Consider the following 11,727-nt stretch of genomic DNA (forward strand, 5'->3'; position numbering starts at 1 on the left):
TTAAGGTCCTTATTAACGAGACTTCAGGCAGTGTTCAGCTAGCTCACTCTTCTGCCTTTTATCATGTAAGGACACATCAGTCGATGCCCCAGAGGAGGCATCTGGTGTGGGTCTTCTTGCTGGAGCAAAAAGGCTCCATCTTAGAAGCAATTTGGTCTCTCTCCAGACCAAACTTGCCAATGACTTTGATCTTAGATTTCCTAGCCTCCAGAACGTGAGAACTGAATTTCTATTCTTCATAAATTACCCAGGCTCAGTATTCTGTTATAGCATCAGAACAGACTGAGACATGTCCACACTTTTATGTTTCGTAGTGGAGGAAACCTTAGCATTCAGATCATGCATAACAAGGAAATCAACACATTAAGTCACTTGATCAAGTCCTTCTTTCTTGACATATGCTAGGATATTTGGAAGTGGTCATTTTCATTCTGCTTTCAAGGCAGGAAAATGGAGACAAAAGGGATTATTTGAAAATTTAACCAGGACTTCCACTTTTTTAGACCTGAAGCTCTTTTCAGAAGCCAAGTTTGTATATCTTGGTAAAAGAGGTTGAAGGATGAAGGGGGAGAGAATCCCAGCTGATGATCTGTGGCACCACACACAGGTCTCAGGAGAATGAAAATTTGCTATTTTTATAAAAGATAGGATATGTAGATCTATTTTTGTATTTAATAATAATCTTGATGCACTTTATAACAAGAAGAAAAAAAGCATTTTCCACCAAAAGCATTTGGAAAAGAGTCACTATCATGTCCTTAAAGAATGGTTTGGTACTGATTGTTTTCTATAATAGCTGTAGTCACATCCTACTTTTCCCAAGCGCATTACATCACAGCCAGTTTGACTTCTCCATAGGGATTAGTTAGTATTGAAGTTTCTGTCTTTTTCAAAGATTAAATAATTTTGGAGCCAGCAGTGGCGTGGTGGTTAAGGTGCTGGACTCATATGACTGACTACAGTTTGAGTCCTGGACCTGGTGGCTTACTTTCTCACTTTCCCTTTCTCTCTCTCTCTCTGGTGAGTGTACATGACCTATAGCAAATTAAAAAATAATAATAAAATTAATTATTTAAAAATATGAAATAGTTTTTATTATTGTTCTATATTATATATGTGTACTAGAAATGTGTGTAGGTATATGAATAGAAATACGTGAATATTTCTATTATAATTTTCAAAGTGGAAAGATTTGAATGGGTAATTTCCATAGTCCCCTGAAGAATAAACTTTCAGTGGGGCCATCTAGTATAGCCACCTGTATGTGTCAAGCAGGAAGTCCTTCTTTTAGAATATTTATTATTGGAGTTTCTGCACTTAGAAAATTAGAGAGAAGAGATGGAAACACAAAAATATTCACTAATGAGCAAGCCATTTAATAAATGTAGCCCCCGTCCTCACATAGCATTTCTTTCCTAGCATCTTTCTCACCCTTCTCACCAGTTGTTTGGCCTCTTGTTGACTGTTATTATGTACAGTGCAAATAAGGTGCAAGTCAAGCAAAAGATCTAGCATTTTATGAAGGCAATGTAAATAATATGAGAACAGTGCTTGAACCACACACAAGACTACTGACCATGAGGCATGGAAGTATGGCATTAGCTAACCATTGAACAACACTTAACAGCATTTGCGAACTTAGTGGAAAATCTTTATTTTGAATACCCAAGGATTCATTAGAACATCGCATAAGGAAGAAGCTCTTGAGAAAAGTGTTGATGCCTGCGATTACTTTCTGTAAAAACTACCTTCTGTGATTTTGCTACAAAAAGACCAACATGGAGTTAGATGTACTATAATTTTGTTAGAACAGTTAAAATTGCAGTTAATATTTGAGTCATTCTCTGTTTATTTTGAGAATTAGCATATGATTGTAGTTATAACCTATGCCCATATATTATTAACTTTGTTAAAAATTTTATCCTGGGACCAGCAGTTGGCATACTGGTTATGCCGCTGGACTCCCATGTAGTTAACCACAGTTCGAGTCCCAGACCCGGTGGCTTAAACTCACACCGGGCGCATGTGCATGCATGCCCCCAAGATCCCAAGAGGAGAATGGAGGAGAAGGGATTGCAACGTGGCCATCCCCCCTCAGGGGATGATTACTCGCTTTCTGTCTCTCTGTCTCTCTCTGTCTTTCTGGTGAGTGCACGTGCCTTATAGCTAAAACCTCTCCCCCCAGAATTTTTTATACCAATTTTTGTAGTTTATAGTTTTGTTTCAAGGTGAAGTTTTAACGTGTTTATCACTATTTACTATTCAATTTTGGTCTTTTATTTTTGCCAGAGATGCATTTACTCACCAAAGAGACTTGAGAGGGAAAGGAAGAAAACATTCTCCCGCCCCTCAGTGGGACAGTCTTTTCTCCTCCTTTACTCTACCTTGTTGGATTTGGACATGCAAATTGGGTATAAAGTTAATCTATTGGTTCAAAGTAATTAAGCCTGGCAATTTTTTTTTTTTTTTGGAGAGGTTTTTGCCATAGGGTACGTGTGCTCACCAGACAGACAGAGAGACAGAGAGACAGAAAGTGAGAAATCACCCCCCAGGGGGGGATGGCCATGCTGCAGTCCCTTCTCCTCCATTCTCCTCTCGGGATCTTGGGCACGCACGCACACATACCTGGCGTGAGTTTTAAGCCACCAGGTCCAGGACGCGAACCGCAGTTGACTACATGGGAGTCCAGCAACATAGCCATTACGCTAACTGCTGGTCCCATGCCTGGCATGTTTTCAAGCCACCAGTGCCAGGACTCCACAGTTGGACATGTGGGATCCAGCTCCTTTAACCATTAGACAACTAGGCTGCCCAATTCTGGTCCCTACTTCTAGTTGGTTTACTTTATGTGATCTCAAATTCTCCTCTGTTAATGAACATCCCCACTACCTGTTTCAGCTGTAGGGGGTGTACTGTGTTGGTTAGTCCCCACGCAAAATTCATTTTCTTCTTAGAATCTATCCTCATTTGAAAATCGTCTTTGCAGATATAGTTAATTAAGTCGAGGTCATGCTGGAGTAGGGGGGCTCTTAATCCAGTACGACTAAGTGTCCTTCTGAGAAGAGAGAAGACACAAAGACATGCAGCATAGAGGGAAGGTGGCCCCATGAAGTCACAGACATAGAGGGAGACCACCCTGTGACAATGGAGGCAGAACTAGAAGCAATACTTTTTACAAACCAAGCAACATCAGAGATTGCCAGCAACACCAGAAGCTGAGAGAACCCAGAAGGAGCCAACCCTGCCAACACTTCGATTTTGGACTTGAAGCCCCAGGAACTGTGAAAGAATGGATTTCTTTTGTTTTAAGTCAACAGTTTGTGAAGTGCATGTATGGCAGCCCTGAGAAACTACTAACAGAGGTTTTCAGAAAATTATTCAACTGCTCCATGGGCCAGGATGTTGTTCCTCATAGCCAGGCCCACAAAGTGGCATAAAATAAAGGCCAATTAGAAATTGGCATAGTGGTTAAGGTGCTAGGCTTCCATGTGGCCAACTGTGGTTCAAGTCCTGAACCTGATGGTTTGAAACTCACGCCGGGCTTGCCTGTGTGCCCAAAATCCTGAGAGGAAAATGGAGGGAATGGCCACTCCACAGTTCCTTCTCCAGTCTCCTCTAGAGATTTTAGGATTTAGGATTTCTTACTTTCTGTCTGTCCATCTGTCCAGCGAGCTCACATACCCTATAGTAAAAAATCTCTTAAAAAGAGAGAAATTGGATATAAAGTTAATCTATTGGCTCCAAGTAATTATGGCTTACATAATTCTTATCTTGAAGTCTTTTCTGTATTAAAGTGAGTAGTTTCTTGTTAAAAAGCTTGAATGTCCTATTAATGACTAAAGCTGGAAATGGTTTCTACTATTTTAGAACAGCCGACAGTTCTGTGTTCATGTGCTCATCAAATGGCACTGGTTTTTCATGGCAGCTCTCACGTTCAGGATGGGATTCTCACTAGCAACTTCTGCTTAAAGTCAGTACATCACCTTTTATATCTGGCTTCGTAACTGTTTGGCCAGAGAATCCTAAGGTTTAGAGCCAGTCCTTTCATTAAAGAGGAATGATGCTATGTCATTATTTTCAATGCCTTTTCAAAGAGGAAGTTGACATACTGTTTGATCCCAGATAGAACCTGAGAGAGAGAGTGTGTGTGTGTCTCTGTATGGTATCCTGTGAAACTAAAAGGCTCAATTAGCCAGTAAACCCTGTCTTCCTATATGAAATGTCTTGCATTGCCTCACTGGCGTCTCGTCCTGCTTTGCCAGTTGCTGACTCTAGCCAGTCTCAGTGTGTCATGCCTGGCAGGCTACTAGTTTGGGCAGAGGAAATGAAACCTAGTCAGTTCCTCCGAGATTTATAGTAGACCTGCTATTGCAGGAAGTGGTGAAAAGTTGATTGATAGTTTGAGACAAAAGTCTATAGCAAGAAACAGGATGTATGCTTTTCATTTATACCCAGTGTGTTTTCCACCTACACGTCAGGGCTCCATTTGCATCTTGTTTTGGCTGTTTCATAAGGTGAGGCTGTGGATTTTTTTTTTTCTCTCCTACACTCAGTCACCAAATGTGAAATAATCAAGGAAAATTTATATCAGCACAGCCACAGTAAAGGCATATACATTCAGCTGTTACTATAACTCTTTCCTAGTAGTTATATTTACTGTAACTAATCAGCAACCTTTAATTTTAAAAAGTGCTCCAAGTAGGATATTATTTCATAAGAAATAATTCAAAAGAATGAAAGTGGTGTTTTTTTTTTTCCCCAAGTTCCATGGTAGGATTGCATTTCCAAGACCTTTCTAAGAAAAGCCTCTTTCAAGTGTGATTTTTATTAAATATAACGTGAGTATGCTCTGTCCTCTCTGTCTTAAATGATCAGTCCTTCGCTCTGTAATAAATCCATTCCCAACAGTAAGAAGTTCTTCACATTGATATAAAATATACACTGTAACTACCACGTGTAACTCAGCATGTGTTGTGTGACTATATCGGAAGGTACCTGCTGTTTGTATGAGTCGGGTTATCCAATAATGGCAGTTGACAAGGTTTTTTGACATGAACTGGCCTGATGTTTTGAGTATGACAGAACAACTGTTAAGTGTCTTAAACAAGCTGCTTTCTGAGATGGTAAGGCCATTAGAAAGGTCGGTTCTAGAATTTACAAGGAATGGTAGATGAGAACCAACCAGTTGCACTAGTGGCTGAAAGAACAAAACAACTCATCTTTCATGGCTTAATTTCTTTTTTTTGAGAGGTTTTCGCTATAGGGTGCATATGCTCACCAGACAGAGAGAGACACAGAGACAGAAAGCAAGAAATCACTCCCCCAGGGGGGATGGTCACACCACAATCCCTTCTCCTCCATTCTCCTCTCAGGATCTTGGGCAGGCACGCACACGCGCCCGGCATGAGTTTAAGCCACCTGGTCTAGGACGCGAACCGTGGTCAACTATGTGGGAGTCCAGCGACATAGCCATTACGCTAACTGCTGGTTCCCTCATGGCTTAATTTCTTTCACCAAAGAAATTCTCTTATGTTTTTGTGAATGGTGATCACTGAGTTATCTGTGTCAAATAAATGAATAAAAACAAACCCTACTTTTTTCTTTAGACTGGGTCTCATTCTGCACCAATGCGACCTTGAAATTTTAATCATTTTTATTCTAGCATTCTTCAGAAGGAGAACTCTACACACTTAAAACTTCTACCAGAATTTTAGCAAACCAGCCAGACTTAGTAAAATGGGGTAATGAGAAAGAGAAATAGGTCCAGCAGCAGTGGTACATACTGGTGAGACACTGCTGCTTCTCAGGCTGAGGCCACCATAGGAGGCCAGAGTTTGATTCTTGGCCCACCAAGCAACACCTATTCATGAGGTGAGGCGGGAGGATTGAGGCATAGTGAGGCACAGTCTAAAGACTGCATGAATGAATAAATGAATAGTCCAGCTTGGGGAAGAATCAAGAATGAACATGTAGTTATCTATTTTACATTTTTTATATGGACTGGTCGCTTTAACCATAATATAATGCTACAAGTGAGAAACAAACTTTGCCCTGACAGATGCAGACGGACATCATCTGTTCATAGTCACAAGTTCCTGTTGGGTCACATGGCTCATCCTTCCCACTGTTATAGTTGGGTGAACCTCAGTAGCTCTCTTAACCCCTCCAAGCTTCTGTTTCCTCACCTATAATGTAGGGATAATATTTAAACTGATTCATAGGTGGTTGCTAGGGTCAGGCTGCAATGGCTTTTGTGGAATATCATCTCTTGTCTATTGTTGGGAGTATTTGTCATATCTGTTAAAAATATGAAATGTGTTGGCTCTTTCCCATGTTTATCGCTCTTTATCCCTTAAGTCTCTGTCACTACCCAGAGAGGACTCTCCTTTGACAAGAAGCATGGTGGTGAACGAGTTCCTAGGCTGAGGGGACTTTGAGCTGGAGATGCTTTAAACTGGTCCACCAGCTCTTCCCAGATCCTTTACCACTGGAGTCAGGGGTTCAGATACATGGTGGACATTGTTTACAGCTTTCTAGATAAGAATTCAGTCAGGGTTTGGAGCCCTTTGGTGGATTGTTAACTGACTCCAGCCCTTTTACCCTGCCTTCCAGTTTTCCCTGTCTACCTCCCCTTTTCTAGGTTCTCTGGAAATCCCAGCACTGAAACCCAGGACCTTTCCTGCTTAAGAGAAAGGTGCCCATCAGTGATGGGTGCTGTCTTTGTCCAGTTCACCCACGTCCTATCCTTAGACTCTGTGATGGTGCTTCAGTGGCCTGATAATATGTGTGAAGGCACGGTGGTGGGAGGAGAGGCATGTCCCTATGCAAACTCATTATTACACTATGGGTTTTAAGGAAAAAGGGTCTCAGATACATGTGGGCAGTTAGATGAAAAATACCATCTTAGGGGCCCGCAGGTGGTATGATGGTTAAGGCACTGGAGTCCCACATGGCCAGCTGTGTTTTAAGTCCTGGACCTGGTGGTTAGAAAATCATGCCCGGCATGTGTGCATGTGTGCCCCAAATCCCAAGATGAAAATGGAAGAGAAGGGATTGTGGCACGGCCATCCCCCTAGACAATGATTTCTCCTCTCATTGATTCTCTTTCTCTCTCTCTTTCTCTGGCAAGTGCTCCATGACGGGGGCGGGAGAAGGACCTGAAAAAAAAGTAAAAGAAAAATACCATTTTTGTTGAGTATTTCCCATTGTACAATCTATTCACATCAGCTCTACTGAAATGAAGCCTTATTTTCCCCAGTATTAAAGGATGGCCTAGGGAACCAGCAGTTAGCGTAATGGCTATGTCGCTGGACTCCCACGTAGTCGACCGCGGTTCGTGTCCCGGACCCAGTGGCTTAAAACTCACGCCGGGCGCATGTGCGTGCGTGCCCAAGATCCCGAGAGGAGAATGGAGGAGAAGGGATTGTGGCGTGACCATCCCCCCTGGGGAGTGATTTCTCGCTTTCTGTCTCTATGTCTCTTTCTGTCTGTCTGGCGAGCGCACGCGCACTACAGTGAAAATCTCTCCCAAAAAAAAAAAAAAAGGATGGCCTATATTTTTGCAGATGAATTTATCTTGTAAATATTCCTCATTAAATCGGTCTCAGAGGCACTATCTTATTTTCATTTTTTGCCATAAGAGGGACAGTGAAAGGGAAAGTGAGAAATCATCCCAAAAAGGGTGACCACACTACAGTCCCCTCTCCCTTATCCTCTTCTCAGGATCTTGGGCATGCACACACATGTACCTGATATGACTTTCAATCTACTGGGTCCGGGACTCGAACTGTCATCAGCCATGTGAGAATCCAGCACCTTAACCACTATGCTACCTGCTGGCCTCCAACATTTAATGTTTTGTATGATTTTTAACCTTTGGAGTTAGGGAAACTTAGAACCATGTCAGCATGCTTATTGTATGCACTACCACCTTTTCCTGGGTTGTCACGTCAGATTTTCCTCTTTTGTAAAGAGAGAGTATTTGGAGAACCGCAGTTTGCATTATATGTTCCTTTTAAACAAAACCCAGCTGAATGCATCCAAGTTAATAAGGCAAAGTTTACCTATCCAATACAATGCTATGTTATAAATCTATAGGTAACTTAGAGAAAAGAATCCTCTAAAACAACATGAAATTTTCCGATAAAAAAGAAAAAGCACTCCATGCCATTCTCTGATAATCCCTCTCTCCCCCTTTTGATACATTTTAAGAGTGAGAATGGGTATTATATTCATGTACATTTAAAAAATAAAACAACATGCAGCGAAAAGACTCCCTTTCACTCCCATCCTTCATGTTCCTAGTTTATGCCCTACATGTTACTATTTTCGTTGCTTTCCAGATTCTCTTGATAAGTATACAAGCCCATACAAATATGTATTTCTGTATCTGTTTTTTCTGTTTTCAGTATATCTAAAGGATGGCATATACATACGGTGTGCCTTTTGTTGTCATTAAGCAATTTATTGGGATTTGCCCGTAGGGAACTTACTTTTTTGTACAACTATATGGATATGCCATAACTCTTTTAACCAGTCTCATATCAAGAATGTTTGGGGGAACCAGCAGTTAGCGTAATGGTTATGTTGCTGGACTCCAACATAGTCAACCGCGGTTCGCGTCCTGGTGTCTTAAAACTCACGCCGGGAGCGTGTGTGTGCGTGCCCAAGATCCCGAGAGGAGAATGGAGGAGAAGGGATTGCGGCGTGCCCATCCCCCCTGGGGAGTGATTTCTTACTTTCTATCTCTCTGTCTCTCTCTGTCTGTCTGGTGAGCGCACGCGCCCTATAGCAAAAGCCTCTCCAAAAAAAAAAATGTTTAGTCTCTCTCTGGCTGTCGGGTGAGCGCACGCGCCCTATAGCAAAAGCCTCGCAAAAAAAAAAAAAGAATATTTGGTCTTGGGAACCAGCAGTTAGCGTAATGGCTATGTCGCTGGACTCCCATGTAGTCGACCGTGGTTCGCGTCCTGGACCCGGTGGCTTAAAATTCACGCCGGGCGCATGTGCGTGCGTGCCCAAGATCCCAAGAGGAGAATGGAGGAGAAGGGATTGCAGCGTGACCATCCCCCCTGGGGGGTGATTTCTCGTTTTCTGTCTCTCTGTCTCTCTCTGTCTGTCTGGTGAGCGCACGCGCCCTATAGCAAAAACCTCTCCAAAAAAAAGAATGTTTGGTCTTTCCCTTCCCATTTGGGGGGTATTAAAAACAGCGTCCACTATAGTAAATTAATAACCTCAGACCTGTGTCGTGTAGCACATGTACTGCATGTGGGTAGCTTCCAGTAGGGGCCTGCTAGTTCCAGAGCACGTGCATTTTCAGTTTTGAAAGTTTTTGCCAAGTTTTCTTCATGGGGATGTAGCTGTTTCATCTCCCTCCAACAGTGTATGAAAACGTCTTCCCCCTCAGAGCCTTGCTAACAGAATGTTATCAAATGTTGGGATCTTTGCCAGTCTGATAAATGAAAATATCTCCATATGACTTTGATTTGTATTTCTCTTCTTTGAGTGAGATTGAATATATTTTAATAGATTTTAGAGTCACTTGTGTTTCCTCATGTGAGAATTGTCTGTTTGCATCTTTTGCCCATTTTTCTGTTGGATTGCTATATCCATTTTTTGGAGGAACTCTGTTAGGGGAATTAGGCCTTGGTCTGTGATATGAATTGCAAATATTTGACCCAATTTTAGCCTTTCGACTTTGCTTATAATGTTTTTTTGTTTTTGGTTTTTATTTAGCTGAATTTGTCAGCCTTTTGTAGTGGGTGTATTTTGAGCTATCCTTGGAAAGAGTTGCCTCATTTTGGGGTCATAAAGGAAATCTCTGTTTCTTCAAAATACACTAATAGCTTTATTTTTTCACATGTATATCTTTGATCTGTTTTGGGATTGATCCTAGTGTACTATGTGAAGTATCAATTTGATTTGTTTTGTTTTGTAAGAAGTATTTTATGTAAAATTATTTATTTATTTATTTATTTATTTATTTCAATTTGACCAGAGAGGAACAGAAAGAGAGAAAAAAGAAAGCAAGCCGCCAGATCCGGGACTCAGACCGTGGTTGGCCTCTTGGGAGTTCAGCGCCCCTAACCACCACGCCTTTGTTTTGTTTTGTTTTTAATTGCCAGAAGGCAGATGTGCTTGTCAGCAAGAAATGGGAAGAGGGTGTTTCGTGCAATCCCTTCTCCATCTTTCTATTCTCTTGTAATTTGGTGCACACACATACACACACCTGGCATATTTTTTAAGCTACCAGGGCCAGGGCTCAAACCACAGTCAGCCATAAGGGATCTGGCTTCCTTAACCATTAGGCTATGTGGATGGTGGATGTCCTGTTTTGTTGGTTTTTGAAGACTATACACACACACACACACACACACACACACACACACACACACACACATCTCCCATTCTCCCCAGAACAGTTAATGAATAGTCTTAATATTTTTTCTTAAAATTTTTTCAAGGTCCAAAAAACTGGCAGCTCTTGCAGAAGCCTTAAAGGAGGTCTCCCTTACAAAGGCCCAGCTGGGATTGGAGCTGGAAGAGCTGGAAGCAGCAGCACTTCTTGTCCAGGAGGAAGAAGCTGAGTTAAAAGCAGCCCATTCAGGTTCCCGGCAGCAGGCTCTTTGCTCCAGTCCTGAGGCAGGGGATTCAGAGGAATCGGATAGCACGACATCATCTGGAACAGAAGACTCGGATTCAGATTCGGAACAAGAGGAGCTCAGAGATGGTCAGCCCGAGTCAGCCAATTCTCTGCAAGGTCCCTTTGTCGAAGAAAGCAGTGCCCTGCTTATTGATGATGGTGGACACATGGCCGTCCAGAACACTGGTGTTAGCCAGGGAAAGCCACTGGCCTCATCCCAGGCTCTTGGAAGCTGTGGGGCTCTAATAGAGGAGCTTGAGGAACAGCTGAAGACTGCAGTTCAGATTTCTGAACCCCAGGGCGCCACCACAGGAAACTACAGCAGCACGCAGGACAGAGATTGCTAGCAGACACCACATAATTTACCCTAAGTGGTTTTATTCATTGTTAAGAATTACAGTAAATTTGGTTTCATTCACTGTATTTGAATTCCTCATTTTCACTTAATACTGTTCGTAGTGTATACGACATTATTTTCCTGTGAGCTGATGTTTCTGCCTTTTGATATCCCTGCTGTAACTTTGGAAGTAAAGTTCTACTGGCTGGCCCTGTGGCTTAGTGTTTAAGGGGGCCAGATACCATGCAGCTAACCATGTGGTTCAAATTCCAGCCCTGAGGGCTTGGAAAATACTCCAAGTATTTGTGGGTATATAGCCTAAATCACAACAGGATGGAGAAATGGAGCTCAAAGGGATTGCGCCATGTCCACACCCCATTGGAGGATGCTTTCTACCTCTCCCTATGTCCCTCTGTCCCTCTCTGGCAAGCCAGGTGTGTTCCTGGCAAATAATAATAAATAATAATAATAAAAGCTCCAAGGTATTTTTATTGAAGTGTATCTATTACATAAAGGAAAATGAGTTCTGCCAGAATCTCTGGAATATAGAGCCTATTCATATTTGTTTTAGCTTTATTGAGATGTACTTGACTGCTCATATCTAGTGCTCAGTGCGGTAGGAGCTGACATACACACCAAGCGAAACCGTCACCACAGTTGGGGTAATGAACTGACCCCTCACCCCCCAGTGTCCTTGTGCCCCTTTGTTGTCCCTTCCTCCAACCCATCCCACTCCCATCCTCCTTCCTCA

At 42.2% G+C, this 11,727-nt stretch overlaps 1 protein-coding gene across 3 annotated transcripts in view; it reads left to right on the forward strand.

Moving 5' to 3' along the window:
* The window catches only part of SHQ1 (SHQ1, H/ACA ribonucleoprotein assembly factor), a 127,343-nt gene extending 116,281 nt beyond the window's left edge, over window positions 1–11,062 (forward strand). For all 3 annotated transcript variants that reach the window (XM_006158047.3, XM_027775540.1, XM_006158048.3), the window contains exon 11: window positions 10,461–11,062. In XM_006158047.3, coding sequence (XP_006158109.1) covers window positions 10,461–10,986 — 526 coding nt within the window. In that variant the 3' untranslated portion in view covers window positions 10,987–11,062. The remainder of the gene's footprint in view (window positions 1–10,460) is intronic.
* Window positions 11,063–11,727: the final 665 nt, after the last annotated feature.

The sequence above is a fragment of the Tupaia chinensis genome, unplaced genomic scaffold (genome assembly GCF_000334495.1).
Source record: "Tupaia chinensis unplaced genomic scaffold, TupChi_1.0 Scaffold000570_1, whole genome shotgun sequence".
NCBI lineage: Eukaryota > Metazoa > Chordata > Mammalia > Scandentia > Tupaiidae > Tupaia > Tupaia belangeri.